The sequence below is a fragment of the Dipodomys ordii genome, unplaced genomic scaffold (genome assembly GCF_000151885.1).
Source record: "Dipodomys ordii isolate 6190 unplaced genomic scaffold, Dord_2.0 Scaffold36, whole genome shotgun sequence".
NCBI lineage: Eukaryota > Metazoa > Chordata > Mammalia > Rodentia > Heteromyidae > Dipodomys > Dipodomys ordii.
Window position 1 is genome coordinate 15,891,642 of NW_012267252.1, and position 25,963 is coordinate 15,917,604.

Sequence of the window (25,963 nt, forward strand, 5' to 3'; positions counted from 1 at the left end):
TTTGAAGCAGCTTGTGACAAAGTTTCTTCTATTTCTTCCCTTCCAAGGGGGGGAGGAGGGGCGGGGAGATCTATACCAAATGTTAAGACAAGAGACTTCAGTCCCCAGAGCTTTCTCCTATTATTCAATCCTTAAAATATTACAAGAGGGTGCTTGTGATGGGAAGTGAACTTTAAGGTTGCCAAAGACCTTGACTCTCCAGATCTCTTACCAATGGATCCCAGGTTGGTTTAGTTAGTTCTATTCTGAGTCATGACACAGGTGGTAGGGACAAACGTCATGCTAAGATATTTCTGGGACCCCGGGCAAATGGTAATTCATCTGGAGACAGGCAAGCAGGCTGGCAAAGGAAGGGCAGATGCAAAGAATGAGCCTCCTGGGAGCCCTGAGTCAAGTGAGGGTCCTAAATCAGCCAGAGACCACGTTCACAGGGTAAGACCCTTCATCATCCCTGTCACCTCTGGTCCTCTGCCCTCAAATGATCCTTCCAACCATTCTTCATCTAGGTCACCTTCAAAGGTCATCAAGCTGCAAAATATTTTACTGCTAACCTTTCAGTCTTCCTCCTATACTGTCTCCTGGATCCAGGGACTGAAGCCCAGGCTAAAACGTAAATTCTGTTTGTCCTTCCCATGACCACTGGGAAGAATAAGAGCAGTAGGTTATCTCAAATCTAGCTTCTTCCTTCCTCCTTTTTTATTCTTTACTTCCTCGTTGCCGTCCACTGCTAACACAAAGAGTGAACCTTAGCTGTCCAAGGGTTATAAAACAAAGCCAAAGCACACTGGCCATGGGACCATGCTGTCAAGTACATACTGGATGGTTCTGGTGAGATCAGTAGTCTATCTCTGCCTCAGTTTCCTCATTTGTAAAAGGGAAGGATGTCTATCACACCTGACTCATAGAGCTGTTGTGAAGAGAAAAGGGGCAATGCATGCCGTTTCAAGATTCAGACACACTGTCCACCTGCTAGTGATCACACCGGCAGAGCTCCCAGTACACCCCAGTTCCCACTCCTAAGCAAGGCCCAGCATCACTATCCAGCACGACATAGGGGCCATGTGGATAATCATCGCAGGGGATGTTTAAAAATTGTTATTCTGGAGCATTCAGTGCCTCGTCTAAGCCTCTCTGCTCTTAACAGCTAGGCCATACTCACACTTTGTGAGCACCCTAGCCAGAGCTACCACAGTAATGAAGACAAGAGCAGGGTTTGATGTAGGTGTGGCTGCAAAGCTCAAGACAGATACAGACTTAAGCAGGTAGAGGCCTTAGGAGTCAAGGTAAGGACTTGTCAAAGTCTGGAATCTTCTGAGGTGCCATATGCCATTCAGTTAGCTCCAAAGTACACCAGAGAGAGGAAAGGTATGGCTGCCCTTCTTCCTGGCCAGCCTCATTTCTCTACATCCCATGGCTGAGAAGTCAGCCCCGAGATGAACCTCATGCCCCCCTCTTTATGAAGCAGAGTGCCTATCACTAACAATGGCTGGCAAAAAGCTTGGTTTCTTAGGGAATGGAGCCCATGTGTTGTGTTCCCCGGCGTTGCCAGGACAACCATGCTACTGTACACAGAGCAGATTCATGTTGGCAGCAATGGACTGCCAAGCCAAGCCTTGTTCCACAGGGCCCAAGTCAGGATCTGTGAGGAAGGTGACACGGCTGGGAGGCAGGGGACAAGTCCTGGTGTTGGCAGATTCCTCTCCACTTATGGGCAGAAACTTGGAATTTCATGGTTTTTCTATGATGATAATCAGACTATTAACCATAGTCTGACCATTCAGCGCTATGGCCAAGCTACAGCTTGCTGACTATACTTGGAGTTCACGGAGGAGTAAAGTGCACACTGTAGTTTTGGAGTGCTCATCTCCAGTTACTTTCCAAGACAGAAAGGAGGGATTTAATAAACCAGCTGAAGAGAGCTTCAATTGCCATCTTGTATGTACTTAGATGTATGCAGAGAGACACTGGTTGGACTGGGGAGATACTGCCTTTCTTACTGTCCAGTGACCACATCTGGCCCATCATTACCTTGTAATTTCAAGGCCTTATCCATCATCTGAAGAGGCCACAGAGAAGTGACCCAAGAGGAACGATCAAAGCCCCAGGAAGAAGAAGCAGGGTCAGAACCCTAACCAGAGACAAACTAAAGTCCCTGCCTGACTCAACATTCACCTCCACAAGGCTGGGAGACCATGGTTAAGTCACTTTCCTTCTCTGAAACTCCGGGTCTGCTTTAAGATAAGACAGTTAGACATCACAAGATCATTCCTCAAGCTACCCTCTAGCTCAGACATTCTCTGCACAGTGCTTTGGCAATGGTGAAGGCTTCTGGAAGGCTTTACAAGTCTGAAGAACATAAGGTTGCATCTGGTTGTGTGGTTTCCTGTCTGCCTTCTCTTCAGTGTTTTGTGTGAGTATCTCTGGGTCTATGTATTGGGATGGAGATGTGGGGGGACTGAGGACAGAGACGAAAAGGTCGATGAAGGGCATATAAGACATCAAGAAGAGGGGAGCCCCGTGGAGTGAGATAATCTCGAGTAAATTAGAAGTAGGAAAACATTCCTTCCACATTCTTGGGAGTAAAGTGAGTTGTAGATCAAGATGGAATGTGGCCAAAGAAGGCTTCTGGTGAGAATTCCAGCCTTACCCTTGGCCAGGAGACAGAAGAGATAAGTATGAGGTCAAAGCACAGGGCTTGACACATAGGCAAAGTAAACATCCTTTTTCCCCCAGCATATCTGGAGAGAGAAGTGTCCACTTTGCCCTAAATACAGGACAGACCATGGAAAGAACGAGACTAAATCATAGTAACAGCACTGTCCCCGCCACTGTTAAAACGGTAACATCCACTCAAGTGAAGTCAGTGAGAATCCTTTGTGAGCATACCAATCATGTCTCACCAAATAGTTGAGCACTCACTACTATGAAAAAATCAATACGAGGCAGATTAAACCAACATTCTGCTTTTAACTAAAGGTGGGAAATCATGCGCACACTGTGGTTCTGCCGTTGCAGATCTGAATGAACCCCAAAGACATTTCTAGGCTGTGGGGTTTTGTACGGCAGCACCCAGCGTCTCACCTCTGGCTGCTAGAAACAGACACCTTTGCTTGCTGAAGAACTAACTCCTCCGAGACTCCACAGAGGACCCAACCACAGCCGACTCTGGTTTACATCAGAGACAGTCGAACATCCCAGATGCTGTCGCAGTGACTGGCATGTGACACACTGACAACTCCTTCCTTTTCAAGAAGCTATTGCTTTGTAGAGAACATGCAATCAGCAGCACATATGAACAGTCAACCCAACTCTATGGTCTCACTAATAAGACTTATAAGGGTACACTGTCCTAGAATCCTCCTCTTATAGAGCTGGATGTAGGGGCCCTAGACCACAGCTCCATTCTTTGTAATTGGCAGCGTCAGTTCCTTGTTCATGTGTCTCTCCACTCTATGACATATCACACTCTCCATTTATTGCATTTATAAAGCAGCTTCCACATTCAAATCTGAATAACATTTGCCGTTGTCACAGAGTGCATTTCAGAAAATAAACCCTTGGGTCCTCTAGAAGTGAGCTCCGACAGGAAGGCTACACCCCAGCTCTCACCTGTAAATTTGCACAAGGTGGCAAAACATGTGTGGGAATTTCATTCTCAGACCCTGCAGGTGCCTGGGGCTTGTTCTTGACCCGGAAGGCTGTAGTGGTGGTGGCAGTGGTGGTCTGCACCGGGAAGGCTGGCCGCCACACAGTCACATCAGAGCCATTGCCAAAGGCTTGAATTGCATTTTCTGCAGTAAAACAGAAGGAAATCCAATTTCAAAGTCAAGCAGCAAATGTAACAGGCAGGATACATACACACGGCCAGAGAGGCACACTAGAAATTCTGATTAAAGCAGCCATCTAGCCACCCCACTTATGTTCAGAGCTAGGCTTTTGGGTTGGGTGCTCGACAATCAATTCAATCCAGTGGGCACCAGTGGCTCACACCTGTAATCCTAGCTATACAGGAAGCTAAGACCTAAGAACTGTGGTTTGAAACCAGCCCAGGTAGGAAAGTCTGTGAGACTTTTATCTCTAATTAATCATAGAAAAAGCGGGAAGTAGTGCTGTGGCTCAAATGGTAGAATGCTCACCTGGAGCTGAAAGGAGCTCAGGCACAGCACCCAGGCCCAGAGTTCAATCCCCAGGGCCAGAAAAATAAAATAAAACTCATTAAATACTGAGGTGGACACTGGGATATCCTCCAACAAATATTTCTTGTGTTTCTATTTATGTGACAGGTGCTGAGCGAGGCCCTGGCTCTGAACTGCTCAGAGGTCAACCCTTAGGAAACTAGCCTCAGACGTTTAACTTGGACTCATAGAAAAATCTTATGCTTTGTCAAAATTCTATGCTAAAAGTAAATTGGTGAATGCTTCTTTTAAGTATATCCCTCATCGTGAGACTAAGGCAGGCAAAATGCAGCCAGTTTCTTTCAAAGAAAAATCTACCTCAAACCTCATCAATAGCTAGAGAACATTCAAGTAAAAAAATTTTTTTTTCCTTTTCTGCTCCCAAGTCTTCCAAACAAAATCTGCATAATTAGATAGAAGCAGCCCTGTTTAAATGAAAAGTTTAAAATGTAAAACTTTAAAAGCTTATTACAATTTCGTGGGATTAGATTGTTTTTTATGGCAGAACTAAATTGGTTGTGTGTTGTTCCCTCCTCAAAATGAATAAAAAACCGTTTTTAATCAGGTCTTCAGGGATTTGGCAAGGATTTAGGAATTTTTTATTTCATACTCATTGTATAAGAAATCAAACTCCTCCATTTGGGGCCTGAATGTGCAAATTGTTAATATACGACTCTCAGTTGGCATTGTTTCCCCACTGTATACAAGACAAAATAATTCAGGCCTAATCTTGCCCTGAGAACAGATATTTTTGTCTAAAATTGTTATTCTTTTAGTTTCACAAATTGGAAGCTCGTTTTCGACAACTTCACTTTTGGGGGGATAGAAGAAACAACTTCCAATTAATACAAATGCCTTTTTATGCTCTTAGCTGCACTGCATGGCTTAACCAGCGGATGGAATGCTGAGAATGGAGGACCTAGGGACCCGTTTTCCTAAATGATCTCAAAACAAGAACAATAAAACTCTTCCTTTTTCCTGTTTAGAAATGTAGAGCTTGGGCATAGTGGACCACACCTGTAATCCCAGCACTTGGGAAGCAGAGATGGGAGAAATCACTCATTTGAAGCCAGCCTGAGCTATATATACTGAGTTCCAGACCAGTCTTATCTATGCTTTCCCTAAGTGTTTACCTTGTCCCTGTGAGTTCAGTTGCTCAGATGTTCATTCATTCATTCATTTATTCAAACATTAATAGAAATTATGCACCAGGCACGGACTGCTGCACATGCTAGGTACATAATTGTAAACAACAGCATCAAAAGACAACAGTCTCTCCCCAACCACAACTTCCATCTGCAGAGGCAGATAAGCAAAATCTACAATAGACTAGAGGATGAGAAATGCTTGGAGAAAAAGGAAGCAACGAGGAACACCTAGGATCACTGGGATGCAAAGAGGAAGTTGATACGTGGGGTGGAATAAAGAGGAGGAAGTGGATGGGTAAAGTGGGAGGGAGCCCTCTCAGAGGAGACAACTTCTGGAAAAAGACTTGAGTGATGCAACTCAGCCCTCACTTCCATCACCACCCATTCTTCTCTCTTCCTCCAAACATCTATCTGCCACATACTTGGCTTAAACAATACAATTTACCAGCCCAAAACTAGAAGTAAACAATGGGTTACATTTGTGTTCATGGTAGAGCAACTGAAGAGAGGTTTGGTTTAATTTGAAATTGGTAAAACTGAGTTTCTCCATATGGATTCAAATTGAAAAAGTCCAATTGCTTCTCATTTAGAGCCTTTATGAGAGACTGAATATGCAGCCCCATGTTTTTGATGCTTTGTGTCCCATCCAGCCCAAGGACACGTAACACATAACTAAAATAATGCTGGCTGACTTTGGCCCTTCTTGTCAACCAAATGCATTTATTTTGATTGGAAAGTCATTAGCAATAAGATACCAGACTACTCTTCCCTATGCCAAAATGTTATTAAGCAGGGACAACTTTAATTTCTCTGTGGGGAGGAAAAGTACATTTTCCAGACAGTGTATTTTCTCATGCTGACTGTATTGTTATTGCTTTATCTTCTTAAAACTTCCAATCTATCAGGAGAATGCAAGATGTGAAAAAGAAGACAAGAGGAAAGACGAGGTCCCAGTTGCAATTCCTCGACACACCCAATGTCTAGGCAAATGCCTCCATCCTCAGACTAATTTTCTGCGTTTGAATTTCACTTAAGAATCCAAAAGCTTGTGTTATTTTTAAGAGGATCAAAGCAAGGGACTTTGGCCACATTATTTGAAGCGCCTGAGGACTTAGGTTTTACTTTGCAACAAAAGAAATGATGGAGAGATTTTAGAGTGATACTCAAAAGCTGCTTTGTGTGTATGTGGCAAATTGTCAGCTAATGCTTCAAAAATACCAGTCAACATACTGCAGAATGTTATGGAGAAATTGTTATATTGAGGACAAGGCTCTCAGTAGGGGACAGCTGAACCTTTATTCCAAGAAAATGGTCCCTGTCACCTAGAACTCAAACCTGATCCATAATGTTCAGGGTTACACTGTGGTCTAATAGGAGTGTGTGTGTGTGTGTGTGTGTGTGTGTGTGTGTGTGTGTGTGTTTGTGCGTGTGTGTGTGTTATACATGAAAGATTGGCTCTTTACTACTTGAACCACAGTTCAACTTCCAGCATTTTGCTGGTTAATTGCAGATTAAGAGTTCCACAGATTTTTTTCTCCCTGGGATGGTTCTGACCTCCATGGGAGCTTGGGGCTGGCACAAGGAACCTGGTTTTGGATGCTAACTCTGTCATGTATGGTTTATGTGAAGACAGTTTTTGTTCAGCTGCAGGACAGATATAATGAAACCTGTGTTTCATACTGTTCGGGTGCATAGTACAAATGAGATTTCGCATTATTACTCTACAGTGAGCTTGAACACACGCTACAGCCTTCCATAAATGGTAGCTTCCACATGAGAGAATGATAGTTTCTACTGTCCCAACTATGGCCATAGTGGGGCTGCCTGTGACAGAGCCCTGGCAGCCTGCTTTTGGAGTTTGTCACATGAACGTCCATTCTTCACATCTGTACATTCCTCTCTAGCTCCACCTCTTTGTTTCCAAATTGCCAAAAGAACACTGCAGCAATAACCAGCTCTGTTTCCAAGCAGGACCCCCTCCCATTCCCCCTCCACCCCGGAGTGCTTATCTCATCTCCCAAGATAACCCATATCCTTGGTCTCCTGGCTGCATCATCAGCTTCCCTCACTCAAGATTTGTTGCTTCTGCTCTCAGCCAACAATGAACATCCAAGGGGCTATTGATGTTAACATTCTAATTTCTCCCGGAGAGTCCTTGGAGTCCTCCCTCCATCTAATCTGTCTGTGCTTCTCACATTGTGTATTCTGCCCAGGTTTTTAGAACCTTAGGGATGTACTTTCCACGGGCTTGCCAAGATCAAAATTTCATCTGCGGGTAGAAAGATTCTTTCCCACAAAATGTACCCTCCAGTATTTGAATTTCTTCCTCTTTCAGGCTTTTGGATTGGGTCTTGGCAACATTACTCCATCACTTGTTCGAGTCCCTGCTACATGAGTATATCCAAAAGGATCTAGAGTCACCATCCGCTATTGGAAAAAGGAAGACAGGAAGCAAGAAGGAGAAAGACAGAGAGATGGACAGAGGCAACAGACATGAGACAAAGAGATACCTGCTGCCACTCAGGGAGGAAAACATGTATGTATCTGCCTGCTTCTTACTTATTTATTTTTTTATTAAAACTCACTAAGACATGTGTTGTCCTTGAAGAAGTTCAGGAATTTCAAACACTCTTCCAGCTCATTCCCACTGTTGCTGCAGTCACACCACGGGGCCACACTCAGGCTGCTGGAGTCTATGTAGTTGGGGGTCATCACTGTGCCTGAAAGTAGAAAACAAGGCATTTCATTCTCGGGGGTAGGGGTGGAGGATTTCTCCATAGCCTGAAAAGGAGCACACATTGCGCTGACAGCGGATGCGCTGTGGATAATTACAAACTCTGGGCTTGCCGAGTGGGAAATTTTGTTAAGCGGTGCATTTTCTTGGCAATTAATCTTGAGCACATAAAATAACTCACACATTTACTTTAAAAATTATAACAAAACTCCTGGAGCTTTATTTAGAGTATTTTCTTCTTGCATAAATGGTACGGATGCTATGGAGTAGGAGCAAATTAACTAAGAATGCATGAGTCGCCAAATCTCTTGCATTAACTTGAAAATGTCATCCATCTTCATAAATAGGTAGCAATGGGTCTACATATCTCAAAAAGATAATTTTAGTGATTGAAATCCATTGTCCTCTGAAGCAAATGACTTCTTCTTCAAAGGAAACTAAAGGAAGTTTCGAGGTTTCCAGTGTGTCTCCTCCCTACCCCCTACCCCACACCATATATCCTGTATCCTATAGATTAATGTCTATGATCCTCAGATTCTCAGCTGATTTAAATAAACTCCTCCACGTTGCGAAAGAACTGGATGTAAACAGTGGAAACTCTCTGAGATAGAAGCTCCTAAAACATCTCCTCAGAGAGGTGTTGGGTGATCTCTTCTGCTTATATCATGTGGCATTCCTGGTTTTTATAGTGAGTTCTGGACCCGCACAAATACACAATGAATTCATACTTATACAACCCAAATGTCTTCTCTGGGGTAGTGCACACTAAGCAGTAAGCAGTGTCCACTGGTATCCCAAAGCTTTCTGCTGTTAAGATATTCTTGTGGGATGAAGCAGTCATGAGTCCATCATCCACAGGGCATGCTTGGTTCCCAGCCAGAAAGAAGATTTTTTCTGAGTCATGGCCATGTTATCTTCATCCTCCATTCCTTATTGTTTTGCCCTGACTGAATAATATCCGTTTTACCTTGGCATGAAAATTCCCACCTGCAGCATAGAAGGACCTCTCACTCAGCTGGGGAAGAAATGGGCATCTCAAATATGGAGTGAAAACCATAACGCTAATGTATCCCTGGCACCAAGAATTAGAATCCAAGATTTGTCTTAAATAAAAAAGATGACCCAGAAATCATTGCTGAAGGAGATATCCACCCAAGAGAGAATGAAATTTTGGTTCCATAGCACATTGCTTCCACCACTCATCTGCTCTATTTCGCTTTGCCAAGCCTAGAACAAGCGCACAGAAGTGTTGGCTGCACCTTGCCTTGGCCACTCACGCAGGAGTTAATGAGCATGCGCTCCTGGAAAGACACCGGCTTATGTGCTAACAGCAATTACATGGGGGCGTGTAGCTTGACCTTGTCTTCTGAGAGCTTCTCTGGTTTAATTTTCCTTTTATTTTCTTTTAAACAGTGAGCATGAGATGATCATTTTTGTTATTTCTGTAATTCCACATTGGAATAAATAGTCCCCAGGAGAGACTAACATGGCTAAGGAAAAGGACTGTGTGAAAGCAGAGTACTGACACAGGAAGATACACTCATCGGTTAGATCAATAAAAATGGTCTATAACTCCACAATGGTTAAGGTATTATTAAATTACCACCCATGGGAGCAGAGGTGTCATTTCCAAAAGTTAAGAGTAACAAACGTGCAAGAATCAGAAATAACACCCTTGTATTCAATTCCATGACTGATTTTCTCAAAGACTCTTGTGGAAGAGGACACTCTAGTGACAAGGAGCTTATTCTGTGCTGTCATTCTAGGTGTGAAGTTTTTCCTGTTGGGGATGTGTGTGACCCTAACACAAACACCTTGCAGGAGCACATACCCTGCCTGGGTCATTACACTCTGACAATTTGTGATTTCTCTCACTTTTGACAGCATGTTCCTTCCTAAATGCCAACTTCATGGAGCATTGACACCAAGCCTTCTGCTGTCAACATACCTGGGACACCTGCCTTTCTCCTGACAGCCCTGTTGATCACTGGGTGCACATTTGCCTCTTTCTCATTCTTTTCTTTAACCCATTGGTACCTTGTTTAATGGCACCATACTCTTGATTACTGAGAACAGGGTTTGCCCAGTGTTTGATGTCTCAAAAGACAGAAAAAATATTGTTTCTGTTATGAAACAATATTTTTTCTGGGGGGAAGGAATAATCCATCAAACCCTAGCCTAAGTGATCCCTTGCACATGGGGAGTTGGACACCAAGACAGCTAATGACAAGAAGGATCCCATATTCAGGCATTTTATTTCCAAAGGGCTATTTCTGGGAAACAGCTTCTCTGATTGCACCAGACAGAATGACTTCCAAGTTCTTTCTTTCCAAAGTTCCCAAATTCAATTAACTTGGTTTGACTTGCTTTCTTCTTCCATAAGTAGGCAGGCTTGTTTTCCTGTTTTTGTTCTGCATGGTCAATTCCCCAACAGAGAAGCTCTACTCCTCATCCGACTTGCAATCTTTCTGTGCCTTAATAATCCCCATTTCCTGCCTTTGCTTTTCCTGCGTCCTCCTGTATCCATTACTCTTGCTTGTTTTCTTCTTCCACCTCTACCTCCTCTTTTTCCTTCTCCTTCTCTTCTTCATCTTTCTTCTCTTCTGCTTTTTTTTCTTCCTTCATTCCTTCCCTCCCTCCCTTCCTCCTTTCCTTCCTTCCTTCCTTCCTCTTATTCCTCTCCACATCCTTTCCCTCCTCCTTTATTTTTTTTTCTACAGATGTGTACCAAAGGGGTTATTGTTAAAACCCCAACCCAGAGGCTTCTGGGTAATTTTCCCTTGTGCACACATCATCAGGCTGCAAAGTGAAGTGTGAGGGGTGAAGGTAAAACAGACTCTCCTCCCATCCTACACCCCCCAATCTTACCAATCAGCCCCGAGTAGGCAAGGAGGCAGTCTGCATAATTCTCCTTTAGACAGCTGCTGACAGACCTTGACTCCGGCTGACAGTTGGTAAAAAAATCTGCTAGGCGAGATCTACAATAGGAAGAAAGGGGGAAATGTTTTAAAATGTCCTAAACTTCTGAGCTGGGAAGTGAGGTGTTGGTTAATGGGCGCAGGGGTGTAGTAACTTCTGGTGTATAGTGGGGTAAACAATGGTCAACAACAATTAATTGTCTGTTTTAAAATAACTGGTAGGGAGGATTTGGGATATTATCAACATGAAAATAATATTCATGTTTGAAGAAATAGCTGAGCCAGCTAATCTGATCTAATTATTATACATTGCATATATATTAAAATATCACATTGCAGCCATAAATATGTATAACATTGTTTCAGTGACAAATATAAAACATATATTAAGAGGAAAACTATCCTAAGTCTCCAGACATACATAAATTTTATTCCTTTGCTGGTATGCCTCTTTACACACACACACACACACACACACACACACACATGCACACATGCATATTTTTTTTTGCACAAACTCTTTGAATGTTGTCATCCTTCTTTATACCCTCCCAAATGTCTACCCCCTTTTTCCCCACCAAAGCCCTGGTCCACCTGTCTGTGCCTGTTTATTTAGAGAGAAGTCTTCAGGGTCTATAACTGGAGAAACCACGAGGCTTTGAAGTTCCCTTTCAATATTTATTTCTGACTAGACTTATTTGCATCTTTAGGAAAGATGCTTTTCTACACACTCACCAGAGATCCACAGTGGGAAAATATTTACTTTATACAGAAATGTGTTCCTGGCATCCAAATAGGATCTTAAAGCCCATCTGCTCCCGTAATTCCTCCTAGCTTAAAGAATGCATGTCTCTGTCTCCTAAGGCATCTCTCCTCTGCTCAGGAGGCAGTGATTTCTTCTAACCTGGTGTCACTTGAAGTGCTGGCCTTTGGGGACCAGAAGTGAGAGGCAAGAGGGATGGGTGCAATTCCCAGTGAGTGCCATGAGCATATGGTAGTGTCTGGAGAGTCTACAGGCCCAAGTATAGCTCTGACTCTACTTTGGCATCTCTACAGTGGCCAGCACGATCAGCCTAGAAGACCTGGGAGGTACTGACGTTGTAGAGACCCAGAAGTGAATGAGAAACCACAGGCTTTCATTCTGTGGCCAGCTGGCTGTTTCTCAATCCGAAAAAGATGTTGGAGAAATCCTGAAGGAGAACTGAGCCACTTCTGAGGTCATGTCAGCAGAGGGCAGCTCTGGTTCCAAGGGAGAACACAATGGCCTTGGGGGGAATTAAAATTATCTGGCAATTACGAGACATGGAGAGGTTTTGTCTCAGTTTTCTATCTTACACTTACTTGAGCTGGCTGCTGATACTTCCAGTGCTGTTTCTAATTCCTCCATCCCAAGAGATTGCATTTGCTAAGCATACTTTTAATACCAACAAGCCTGGGCTGATGGAGCTGGACATGGTAGCGAGGGGGTGGAGTGGGGTGAGGATGATAGAAAGCCTGTAAAGGCCCAGAGGAAGCACACGATACATCCTCTCCCTGCAATTTTAACTAGAAGGGGTGCTAAAAGGCCTGACAAATGGTAGATGTCTAAGTAAACTGCACAAGCTGCATAGGAATTTGTGTGGTTTTCTCCTTGAAGCTGAATAACTATCTCTATTGACTTGGGGGTACCTGGTCCATCATGGTGGAGCTCTAGGGCATATGCTAGAGATATGCTTTATTGATTTATTCATTCATTTATTTGTCTACTGTTTAATGTTATTTTGCACAGTATCTGGCACTCCTCAGAAAGGCCTTTATACCTCCTACTCAGGGCCATGTGCTGAAGCTGAAAGACCTAGTAAAAATCTATGAGACGCAGCTGAGTGTTGGTGGCTCACGCCTTTAAATCCTATCTATTCAGAAGTCTAAGATCTGAGGATTGTGGTTCAAAGCCAGCCTGTGGGATGAAAGTCTAATGAAAAGCTCAGGGACAGCTCCCAGGCTTGAGTTCAAACCCCACCACTGCCACCATCACCACCACCAACAACAAAAATGATGAGGCAGTGGCTGCTTGTGTGTACACTGGTTCTCAACCTCAGCCTGGGTCTTGCTGGTGTTTTTTTTGCTTTTCACCAAACACACTGAAGGATATAAAACATAGCTATTTTCTATAGTCTAGTTAAAGGATTTATTTCTTCTGAGGAAATCCTGGAAGGTGGCTTGGGTTTACTCAACTGGCTCTGATGGCATCCAGCTTGGATTGAGTGTTAATTTCAGAAGAATTTTCCCGGTCATGAAAGTTAATGATCTAGTGGTGCTGGCCTTCTAACTTTGCAAAGCCAGCCCAGGCAGCTGGGGCCCCAGCTCTACACACAACCTGGCTGCTGAACAGCTCTGTGCCCTGGCAGCCCGTCCCCACAGTCCCTGTTTATCCCTCAGAGACCTGTCTTCTGCTTCTCAGACTGTCAAGCAGACTATTAACCGAACCCCACTGTGAGGTGGATTACTGTCCTTCAGTGCGAGGCTAATGCCACCAGCCTCATTTTGCTTAACAACCTCAGTCCAATTGACTCACAATTGGACCCCGGAATGAAAGGCTAATTGAGTCAGTCTGTGGCAGAAAGCATCGTCCCGACTGAGAGGATAAAACAAAATGCACTGCTTGAGCAGAACCCTGGACGGCAGTGTGCTGAGATGGTGGGCACGGATCCCAGCCCAAGCCTAAGCCCAGCCAGTGCATGGGAAGGGACTTGCAAAATGAGACCGAGCCATGGCACGGTCACCACACTCAGGCTTTGCTTAGCTTTGATATACTTGGCCCACCTCTCCCTGATAGTTAATGTGGAGACGGGGTGGTCGCAGTCTAGAATTCCCATTTTGCAGAAGGACAAACTGAAATCAAAAGCATATACAGTGTTGTGCTGGAGCCAACTCATTACCGGTGAGTGGATTAAGTATGAAGGATTTTCTTTTGTTAGGATGACTTTGCCATAGTAGCCTGAAAGAATCATGTTGGGAACATTTACACCACGGCAATCAGCATAGGATACAAAGCAGGGCTTCATACTGCTCTCAGGGAACAAGTTGTTAGCTATTAACTGGCTGAAAGCTATTAACACTGCTGAAGAACCTGATACAGTCAGGCCCACTGAGAAAGCATGTATTTTGTCTTGGGATTCAGTCTCATCCCTTCTGGGACATGTGTCTTCTGCCATTCACACAGTGCCAAATGAGATGGTATGGTGTGCATTAACTTCCAGGCTTTAGATTGTTCCAAAGAGAGAGAAGAGACATGCTCAAAGGAGTCTTCCATCACAAACTCTCCTCTTCCCACCACACTATGTGCAAAGGGCTACACATACTAACAAACTAGCTGGTTGTCTTCCGTCCCAGAGACTCAATGATGTGTCCAGTGCTTGTGATATAATGATGAAAAAAACCTGTCCTTGGGTTTACATAATCTGTAGTTCAGATACTAAGAGAATATGTAAAAAGATTCTAATATTATGAGGCCTAGTTCTTTGTAAGAGGTAAGAAAAGCTACTACTTAGAAAAACACCAAAGATGAATGGAGAATTTGGTAGATATGCTTTACAAACTAAATATTCTTTTTTCCTAAAAGCTCTAGTGAGGTAGATACAATAATTGTATCCTAATTTTACAATCTAGGAAACCAAGTCTTGGAACATGGAGTAATAGAACTAGGATTTTAAACCTTTCATTCTGAGTGTAGCGTATATGCCTTCCATATCCCACAGCCCACAGAAGCTGGCTTTTAAAAGACCATGATTTGGAGACTTTAGAGACCCCAGTTGTAGAAGGAATGTATATGCTAGGTATAGATTTAAGAGCTCCACAGGCATTCATGTATTCAGTCCACAAAACAACCTACAGGCAGTGATACTATCAGCCCCATTATACAGATGAGGAGACAGGTCCAGTGATAATAAATGACTCCCTCCAGGTTGTCAAACTCTGTGAGGAAGCTGGAATATGGCAATATTCCACCAGACTCAAGAGTTATGACCCTCCACACACTCCTTATCAGGAACACTGATGGCCATTCAGCCTGGATGAACAGGCCACGGAATGCAAAAAACCCTCCAGAGAACTTAGAAGAGCCACTGAAGACATTAAACTAAGCAGTGACATGACCACATTTGCAGCTAAGTTAGATTCTTAGATGCAAATGGCAGATTTCTCAGTTAATCAGCAATGATTTGCTCAAGACCTACTCTCTATCCACCTGATTGGGCAGCCGTCGGGAACAGAGGAAATGGCCAGTGGTGGAAGGGTGGTTTCCTATAAGATAGCAATAAAAGCACTCAAGGACAGAAGGAGAGGGAAAAACAAACATGTCTGACGAGTGGACTTCTCTGGAATAGAAGTTGAGATGCAGAAAGGAAGTGGTAGACTGCCCAAAGAATCAGGGTGGTAGGAAAGACAGTGGAGGATGGATTTGCAAGGCAGACAGTGGCTGGTTGGGGCTGGCTGAGGGCATGGTATCCTGAGGAGCCAAGTCCAGCAGGTAGCTAGAGCTCTGGCTCTGTATCTGCGGGATCTCCTGCTGTATGAAAGCCTCAGCAGCCCAGGTCCCCTCGTATGCACACCCTGCGTTATGAATCATGCTGTAATAGCTTTCAATAGCCTCCCTGCCTAGGCTGCTGTGACCCAAACAAGGAAGCTTAAATGTTCAGTATGGGATTAACAAAGAAATTCCGCAATTGGATTTCTTCTGGAGACATGAAATCTCCATGACTACAGCAGTGATGAGCTCTGATTGTTTTTCTTCCCGAGAAAATGAAAAGGAAATGAATAGGCACTAATGTAGAAACGTATTGCCTTCAGTAAGAGAAAATCTCCCTGCCTTAAAGAGAAAGAGAAGACTGGCAAATGCTGTGATGGCCTTAGGAACTCTGCAAAAAGAGTGGTTTGTACAAAAAAATCATATTAAAGAAAGCACACTGCTAACTGGAAATAGAAAGATGATTATAATGATAAAGCCTAGAAGTGTCTTCTCAAATAGCAGATGGTCTTTTGACAGTGCAGAGAGAGGGAAAGGGAAAGAGAGAGAGAGAGAGAGAGAGAGAGAGAGAGAGAGAGAGAGAGAGAGATCTCCCTACTTTTCTGTAACTGTTTTGGGAAAATAATGTTATGGAGAACAAGTAAAACATATATCAGTAATGCCTAGTTTAGTTCCTTCTAGATTATCATAATCCTATAAATGTTTTTTTGCTAGGACAAATTTCATACTTGGACACAGGCCCTGTGGTTGGTGGAATTGAGCCTGGACTAGAATTGTGAGATTTTGAAAGGGATCCAGGCTCTGACACTAATTAACCAGAGTTCCTGAGTATTGCTTAACTTCTTAGCTCTGGGATTTCCCTCTGGAAATCTCAGTGATGCAGCCTATGGGATACTTAAAGCTGGCTAGAAAAACAAAAACTACTTTTGTTTTCAAACTATTATTATTATTATCCACATTCCATCTTGAACTCAGGGCCTGGATGCAGTCCCTGAGCCTTTTCTACCCAACGCTGGCATTCTACAGATAAAGGCCCAGCTCTACTCCCAGCTTTTTGCTGGTTCATTGGAGATGAGAGTCAGAGTTGTCTGGCCTGTCAAACCATGATCCTCAGATCTCAGTTCCCCGAGCAGCTGGGATTATAGGTGTGAGCCAGTGGCACCAAGGCTCACATTCCATTCTTCCATGAATTATGGTTTTAGTGTCAAGATGTTTGTTTTTTCTTGAATCTAGAAAGTAGAACTACTTTTTTCCAGTGGATCCTCACAAACCATATTCAAGACCATCACCAACTGCTGGCCAAAGAGATTGAGAGCCTGCTCAGTGGCCCCCGGCAATGAACAGAGGTGGCATTAGCTAAAGGAGGAATTGTTATCTGCTTGTAAGAGCCGGGAAGGGAAGAAGGGTGGAAGCCATTCCATTTTTCACTTCCCTGAAGTCATCAAGTACAGACTTCTCTCCCTTCCTACAGCATGGGCTGCTCATAGACACTTCTTCCTCTGCATTTGGAGATCCTGCAGATCCTCAGGATACCACACAGGACCACGTCAGAGATAGGCCCCACAGGTACAGAGAAGTTGGTGACTATATCTGTAAATTAACCTCTCGTCACAATTCTATTTTTGCTTTGTTTATATGCTTGCTTGTGAGACAGGGTCTCACTACACAGGCCAGGTTGGCTTCAAATTTCTCCTCCTCCTTCGGCTCTCCTTTCTGAGCAGGTCTTTAGGAATGCACAGGATTGTAGGGCTTGACTTCCCAGCAGAAACCCAGATGCCTCCATTGATCTGTTTCTGGAAGGAATCACTGGAGTTTTCCCTCTGAATTTGATGTAAATGCCAGGACTTTTAAAGCTTCAAATTTCAGTTCACATCATTTGGTTTCCAAAAAAAACCCTTCCAAAGGGTCTGTTCAAGGAAGCCAAGAGTGAAAGGTAAGAAGGTGTATAGGCCTAGAGCCCCCCTTGCTATAGATTAGCTCATGCTTTTATTCTCATGTTTCTTAGCAGGCTATTAAGCTTCTCCAAGCCTCAATTTCTACTCCTGGAAAATGGGGCTAGTGCTTCAGACAGTTGCTTCCAATGTCTGCCTGGATTTCTTTTTCCGAGGAGCATCTTTATCATTGGTGGAAGAGGGTGGTGATTATATAGTTACTCAACACTAGCTGCCCGATACACTTTTGTTTCATTCCTTCATCTTTTCCCCCAGTTCCTAAGTGCATGCTAGTATTTAGCAAGTTGAACCTAGAGCCTGTCTTCTTCCTATATGACATTTATATACTTGGAGAATTCCCAATCCAGGCATCTTACAGTGCTGCTGAAAGTCTCTCTGCCATACAAACTCACAAAATAAACATTTTAAGAAAAGCTACCCCTCCCCAGGGTTATAGAGAAACAAAGGTACATTTTTAAATGACTACTTATCCATAAGTTCATTACTACTTCTAACATCTTCCACAGAGTAAAAAAATAAAAGAAAAAACAAAACTTGAAAAACATGCTTCTAATATTAGACCAGGGACGACAACGCGAGTGCACTGGAATGGTAATTGTCGGTGATAGTGACACAAAACAGATTTTTTCCCTTTTCTGTTTTTAGAAAATTACCTTAGCCCAGATTCTACAAGAGCCTACTGGAGCGCACATCTGGAAAGCATTTTACAGGAAATCAGAGCCCATATTAAATACATATTGCAGGGGGTGCTATTTTGAGTCACTTTGTGTGGTGCCCTCTGGCTTCTTAGAGCAAAGGCCTAGTGTCGGCCTGGGAGTCTCAGCCTAGGCCCCAATACCTAAGATGGAGTATGGAAGACCATCGAGCAAAGGCCCTGGGGCAGATCCACACATTCCAGGGCACATGTACAAAGCTCTTCACATCTTGTGCTCATCAGCCCCTTACCTTGCTTTCCCCTCGTGGTGGAATTATTAAACCCAGGCCAACTGAAGCACTCAAGGCCATGCAGCCAGACGGTGGCCACATGTTGTTAGGAAAGAGCACAACAAAGTCCAAGAAGCCTTAGAGACTTCCCCGATGCCTTTGCTTCCTGAGACAGGAAAGGCCCCGTGGCCAAATAGAGATCAACACCTGTTCTCCCCAGATCCCCCCCCCCACTCCGGCTCAGCCTCATCCTGGTATTTGTGAGACTCTAAGACCGTTAATGAAACCCCGGGGATGCCTTGATGATCACTGTTACTCCTCTCCCTCCTTGGCTGGCTCTGGAGCTGTTCCTGGCTGCATGTTCTCCCTGCAGTCAGTCTTGCATATGGGGCACAGAAATCGGCCACCCCTGAACTCTGATCTGGGACCCCAGGGTTGTTCTAAAGCTTCGCCTACTAGGGAAGGAGGTCAAGTATCCCAGAAGAGACTAGCATTCAGTCTGCTTGGGCTTTCTCTCTAGGTTGACTTTGGTGAAAGCAGCTACAGGGCCGAGAGGCGCTATCTCCTTAGCCTTTCCGATCCCACCACAGTGCGGCAAGCCCCTGAGTGAAGTCTGGTCAGAATCAGATCCGTTTCAATATCTCTGCTGAAGCTAACTTGTATGAAGACTGGCAGCCATCACTCAACCTCTGCCAGGCGGTCTACCAGGTGGATGGAGGGCTTGACAGCGCCTTGCACACTAGCAAATTTGAAATGCAAGTCATGGGCATTGGCAAGGAAATCCTTCCCAACATTAGCGAGCCTTTTGGCAGCCTCTGATCAGATGTCCCAGAGCTGGGACAGCTGGGACACGCCCCTCCACCAGCCTCAGCCAGTTCCCCCGACACACACACTGATGGTTCCCTAGAAGCAATCTCTAGATGGCAAAGGGGGACACAGGAAAATCAAGAACCATATGCCCCAAACCCCCAAACAAATAAAGTTCTTTGCATTGCTCAGGCCAACTATGTCCATTACTGCAGAAAATCTAGCTTTGATGGTACTTGTTTCTAAGGGAAGACATTGAAGGAGAAAATTTGTAAGGACATGGAAAGACTTGGAAAAATTCCTATTAAATGAAGTAACCAGACCCAAAGAAACATACATAGGTCCCATGGATTCCCTTATTTGCAATAATTAGTATATGTCTAGGATAATCTTATCAGATGAGCAGAATAGCTCAACAGCTGTGTACATATGATCATACAAGATGATGCTAAGCGAAATGAATTCCAAGACATAGACACAAGAGGTTTTTCTTTGTTGTTTTTAATGTACTATGTGATTTCTTATTTCTTTCATATGTTCTTCCCCCTATGGTATACCCCCTGTTGTATTTGATTCTGGTACTCTGGTATTTTATATATATATATATATATATATATATATGTTTATCTGAATTAGGGAAGGGAAGGGGAACAACAGAATGGTGAGACAAAGGACAAGGGGGAACCAATGCAACAGCAATATACACAAGACAATATGGTGGACATGATCTGTACAACTTTGGGGGTAGGGGTCAGGTGGGAAAGTAGGAGAAAAATGAGGGAAGGTGTAACAACTGTATACCTTGACAATAAAAAAATGGAAAAAAAAGAAATTGAAGATTTTTGTGGGTGATAAGGCAAACATCAAGCTCTCAGTAGTTGTCTGCAGGAATGGCTGCAGGTGACAAATATATTAGAACTCTTTAGAATAAATCTTATCCAATAAGCCTTGGATATTTTTTCAGGACAAAAAAAAAACCCCTTCAAATAAATCAGTTTTGTGACATGTGGCCACAGCGGAAATAGAAATGGAGATGTTCAACCTTATTTTCACCAGTCGTGCTATGCTTTACAATGCTCAGTGATGAACATGGTGCAAATGTACGCCACACAGGTTCCACAGGCCCATCCAGAGTCACGAGGGAATTTCAGAAGTTGCCTCCCATTCTTCCTACAACAATTCAAGAAAAAACAACAAAAAACCCATGTGGACTGCTTAGAGTCCTTGGAGCCTGAAAATTTGTTACCTTCCATGGCTAAAGGAACTATGCAAATGGGATTGAGTATATGGATCTTGAAATAATGAGATTGTTCGAGATTACGCTAGTGGGCACAATTATTGGGTTCTTTAGAAGAGAAAGTCAGTAGCAGTTTAAAAAAAGTCAATGTGGCCAGGCTCTGGGGGCCACATTGTAATCTTAGCTATTCAGGAGGCTAAGATCTGAGGATCACGATTCAAAACCAGCCCGGGCAGGAAAGTCTGTGAGACTCTCATCTCCAATAAACCACTAGAAAACCGGAAGTGTCGCTGTGGCTGAAGTGGTAGAGTACTTGCCTTGAGCTGAAGAGCACAGGGACAGAGCCCAAGCCCAGAGTTCAAGCTCCATGACCAACCAAGGAAAAAAATAGTCAATGTGTTGTAATATGAGCAAAGATCAAATAGTCTTTTCAGAGATTCCAGCTAAGGTAGCATACACCTGTAATCCCAGCACTTGGGAAGCTGAGGCTGGGGAATTGTGAGTTCTAGGCCAGCCTGGGTAACACAGAAAAGTCAAGGCCTGCCTGGTCTACATGGTGAGAGACCTTTCCTTCCACGAAAGACAATGAAGGAGAGAAAGGAGAAGAAAGAAAGAGGTGGTAGGAGGACCAGGCAAGAGCCAAGAAATATGGGAAGGCAAAAGGAAAAGAAAGAGATCCTTCGGTGGGCCTGGCAGACGGCATATAGCCCTGTAGACCTTGATTTCAGTTCAGTGAGACTATGGAAGACTTCTGACTTACAGACCTGTAAGAAGACCACCCATGTGGTTTAAAGTGGTAATTTATTAAGAGTAGGGATAGAATACAAAAACACTTGGACAGTGTGTCTACACAATAAGGGTTCTGAATGTCAAATTTGACGATGGACTAGAACTTTCAATTCAACTGCTTACTAACCAAGTATTGGGGCAAGTATTATAAATTCCTTGGACATTTCATGTACTCAGGCTGAATGACAGCAAGTCTTCCAGTGTTAAGGGGAGGGCTGGACACACCCAGCACCCTATACCTGTCTGCTACCTCACAAGGGCTGGGTCACTTCTGTTCTGTTCTACACCAGCCCAGATGCTCTGCCTTAACCCAGGGACTTCTAGTAAGTCCTAGGTTACAGATAAACATACTGGCATTTTCCCCCCTTTTTTTGTGATACTTTTTTTTTCTAGAATTTATCTGCCAATCACTTGGCACATGGAATGCTTTGTCCTGAGGTCACAGATCCTTGAGTTCAAGGTCTTCATGCGCCTAATAATGTTAGGATTAACACTGAGCTCATCCCTACCATTATAAGACCAACAAGATTTCTCCACTGACTCCTCAGGATCTTCACATAAAACAGTGCTTTATTTTATAAAACCACAGCCCAGTAATGGCTCCAGGCAAGTTCACAGGTCACCACATGTGGTCCACATAGGTTGCCCTCCACTGGACAGGTATGCTGTCTTGAAAAGGGTGCTGACTATTCTCAGAAAGATGAGGGGAGATAGTTTAGCTTTCTGATGTTTACAGTTAGAGGGGCTGAATTCTAAACAGCTTAGGGAGAAATCAAGCACATTTTAGAAATTCTCCCCAAAAGCTGCTCCCTTCAGCCAGTCCTGGATCCACTGGGGTTCCCAGAAAATGAAAAATTAAAATTGCACAGACTCTCTTGACTTTAATAATTTGCAAATTGCTTCCTCTTGTGCCTGACCCCAAAAGGCAAGCACTAACTACCCCTGTGGAGCCCCAGCACAGAAGAATGTTAATTCGCCTGTCCCATGCATGTGGAAGGGACCTCATTTCTGAGAGTTCTGGGAAAGTGTGGGGAACCAAGAGAGCAAATGGATGTCTGAGAAGCTAATGATCTACACTTCCACAAATAAACCTTAAACAGAAACATATGAAAATAAGATCCCCTATTAATCTTTAATGGGCTTGCAGACTTCCTAAAGAAAATTATATTCAACAGTAAATATACACTAGGCTACATTTCTTCTAGGCAAGTTGTTTTAAAGTCAACAGAGACTTTGAGCTTAGCAAACAACTAGTCCCTAATATCTTCCTTCTGAGATAGGGTACAGAAAATATCACTATTGCTCAGGAGGCAGGGAATCGTGGTGTTGTATGTCAAAAGAATAAATTACTCCATTGCTATCAGATGCTAATGCTCTCTTTTTCAAAAAAAAAAAAACAATCTCTAGCTCTTCTCAGTAATCCATTCTCATTTTCAACATCCACTTGGGAACAGCACCCCATCCTTTAGCTCACTTTCTATACTTTACCAAAATTCCTTTCCCCCTTGGAGCACAATAGAGCTGATTTCTATAATCCATTTTCTAAAAACTAGTTTCTCAACTTCTGTCTTCCCAGCCCCTGATCAGAAGGCTTACTGTGACTCTTCACAGGGATCTCAATTGATCTCTGAGCCTTCCTAGCAAGTCTCCTCCCTGGCTCTGAGCCTGCAGCAGGGCGCCAGCTTCGGCCTTACAGCCACGGTGTATCATGCCCTGTTTTACACCTTCACTTTGTCAGTAGTCTTAATAACACCTTAGAGGCAAGCTTCAACAATTAGGACCAATATAAAGTAGATGTTCAATAAATTCTGAACTGAATGAATAAATGAATGAGAAAGAGTAAATGAATGATTTGGAATTCTGTAGATTTGGCTTCAACCATTTATAAACGGATTCCAATCATAGATAACCTTGGTATTCTAGGTTTGACAAGCTCATAGGCAGAGATTAAGAAAACACTCACCTAAGCTGAATGGCTCCAGATGCTGTCCTTAAGTCAAACAGTTGAGGTTGAACCTGCAACTGTGTCTGAGGCTACACAGGCTCTACTCATTTAATACACAATAACCTTCTTAGAAAGGCCAATCTTAGTCCACAGATGAGGACCTGGGAGCCCAGTAAGGCTCACTAACCAGCTCACTAACCAGTCACAGAGCTGGTAAAGGTAAGAGTCACTTTTGGAAAATAAGTCCACTGACTCTCAAGCCCCTACTCAACCCACAGCACCGAAAACGATGAATGCTCAATCTCTTCACGTCAGCTCTTGGACTTGGGCAGCCATTTCGATATGAACCATGCACCTGTGAAGCCTAAATCTGATTTAGGCAGCTAGAAGTGATCTTTATTAGGCCCAATAAAATGTAATGACGGAATTAGGGGGCATTCTTTTATATTTAGCAGTGCTTACAGTTTAAAAACATAAAAATACAACATCTGTTACTGTTGTTCAGTAGAGCTCAAATGCAAACCAGTGAGAGCTGAGCCAAAACGTCATCTGGTCGTGTACAGAAGTGAGGAATGCCAAAGTTCAACCCCATGTAAGGCAATGGGCACCCCATACCTACAGAGAGGCTCTGGCAGCCTCTCACCGGCCTTTTCTTACTGAGAGGCCCATTTCCAAGGCTGGGAACACGAAGGGACCCGGCTAGGGTTGACCTAGCCAAGATATCACTTTGGGGGTCTGTTTTCCCTGGAGGAGCAGTCAGGCAGGAGAGAGTACAGGCGCCATTGTGAGGAAGGGCAGGAGCCATGCAGTCAGACCAGTTCCCAACTGCCCTGAGCTGGGCACCTTCTACCTGCATCTCCATGTCCCCACAAACAAAACACAGGCACTCACTGGAGGTACCTCCTCCACAAGGCAGAGCCCAGGATTAAATTCATCACCTAGTTCAGGTACTGGGCTTAGTGCTCTGTGAAGTACCAATGTAATCATTGCTGTGTCTGCCATTACTAGTGCTTTCTGAACCAGTTGTGTCCTACTAATAATCATAGCCCTGGGAGCCAGTACAGGGTGGATGTTGCTTCTTCACAGGAGGGGACAGTATGGGGGAGCCCAATGAGCGCCTCAGGACACTCAGCCAGGGAGGACACACCTGGCAAGGTAACAAGATTCCAGCCAGACTGTGCAAGGGGCAGTGTCACTTGCCGCACATGCACAGGAACACAGCCTCGCTCTCTCAGGGAGCTACTCTCCTATCTGGGCTGGTAACAGAATGTCACAGGCAATTTGTAGGCACTCCTGGAGCTCTCAGAACACACCCCTTCCTGCTTCCTCAGCCCAAGGAATAGTGGGAGTGGCCTAGAGGGAGTCTTTAGCTCCGCCTACCTCCATTCCCTCCTGACAACCAAAGATGCTTCCCTAAGGCAAAAGTAACAAGAAGAACTGAGTAAACTATGTTGAAAATGTTCTAAACATGATTTCGGAAAGAGAATTTTCTTTCCCAACTGCCCATTTAGCTTTGCATTTGCAAGTATAACAAATGGATTCTAATCTCAGGTCAAGGGCAACTTATGGACAACCGACTGACTTTGTCCTCACGTACGCTAAGGGAAGATGCCAGTGGATCATGAAGCCAGCCCAGGCAGCAGCCAAGAAGAATCACAGTTACCACATTGGCATGGCTTGGATCTGAACTGCCCCAGAGGCGCTACTTGAGAGGTTCTGGATGTCTTTAGAGGCTGGGATTATGGGTCACTGGGGGCTGTTGCTTGCCCTGGGCCCCCTTTCTCTCTGTCTACCTCTCTGAGACCAGGCCTCCATCAGGTGAACAATCTCTGCTCTATGTTCCCACAACCATAAAGTGCTGTCTCATCACAAATGTAGACAGAGCCATACAACCACAGAATCAGCCCTCTGAAACCATGAGCTGAAATAAGTAGTTCTTTCCTTTGACTTGTTCTCTCAGGCATGTTGGTCATAGCTATGGAAAGCTAACACACATCTCTGAACTAAGATTAGGCTGTCTCAGAAGGTTATTGTGTGTTAAATGAATAGAGCTTGTGTAGCAAAAGACACAGTTGCAGATTCAACATCAATATAGTTGACTTAATTACAGCATCTGAACCCATTCAGCTTAGGTGACTGTTTTCTTATGTCTGTTAGCTTATCACACCTATTATAGCAAGGTATCTATGATTGGATCCATCTATAAGTGGTTGAAGCCATAGTATACAGAATTTCAATTCTTTTGCGTGTATGAAGCTGTTACCTAGACATTAGAAATCTTTTCCATAAGTGCTCACAGCTTTCTAAACTAAACCCCACCTACTGAATGGATCCATTTCACTCTTTAATAGGGAGTCCACCTGTTTGGTCCTCAGTGGAATTCTGGATAATCAAGTTTCAACTCTAAGGGCTGGGAAAGTGGCTCAGTGGTAGAGTGTCTGTCTTGCATGTATGAGGCCCTGGGTTCGATTCCTCAGCACCACATAAGCAGAAAGAGCTGGAAGTGGCTGTGGCTCAAGTGGTAGAGCGATAGCCTTGAGCTGAAGAGCTGAGGGACAGCGCCCAGGCCCAGAGTTCAGGCCCCACAACCACCACCACCAACAACAAAGAGTTTCAACACTAAGGGTTGACCCAGGACATAATCCTGTTGTAACCCTATGTTCTCACCATGGCAAATGATGAGAAGTAGAGAAAAAAAAAAGGACAAGGGGTCTTGGAATCTAAGATGGCTCACAGCAAGGTGCACTACTCAGCCAGCATCCTATGGTTTACCTATGGAAGACCCTCAGGCTCCTACCACAAAGAAGCTACATTGAGTCTTTCTTGACAA

General features: G+C 44.0%; 1 protein-coding gene across 1 annotated transcript in view; it reads right to left on the reverse strand.

Moving 5' to 3' along the window:
* The window catches only part of Gfra1 (GDNF family receptor alpha 1), a 196,679-nt gene that overhangs the window by 24,682 nt on the left and 146,034 nt on the right, over positions 1 to 25,963 (reverse strand). The window contains exons 7-9 of the mRNA XM_013017873.1: positions 10,926 to 11,035; positions 7,909 to 8,043; positions 3,610 to 3,791 (exon numbers count right to left, since the gene is read on the reverse strand). Coding sequence (XP_012873327.1) covers positions 3,610 to 3,791; positions 7,909 to 8,043; positions 10,926 to 11,035 — 427 coding nt within the window. The remainder of the gene's footprint in view (positions 1 to 3,609; positions 3,792 to 7,908; positions 8,044 to 10,925; positions 11,036 to 25,963) is intronic.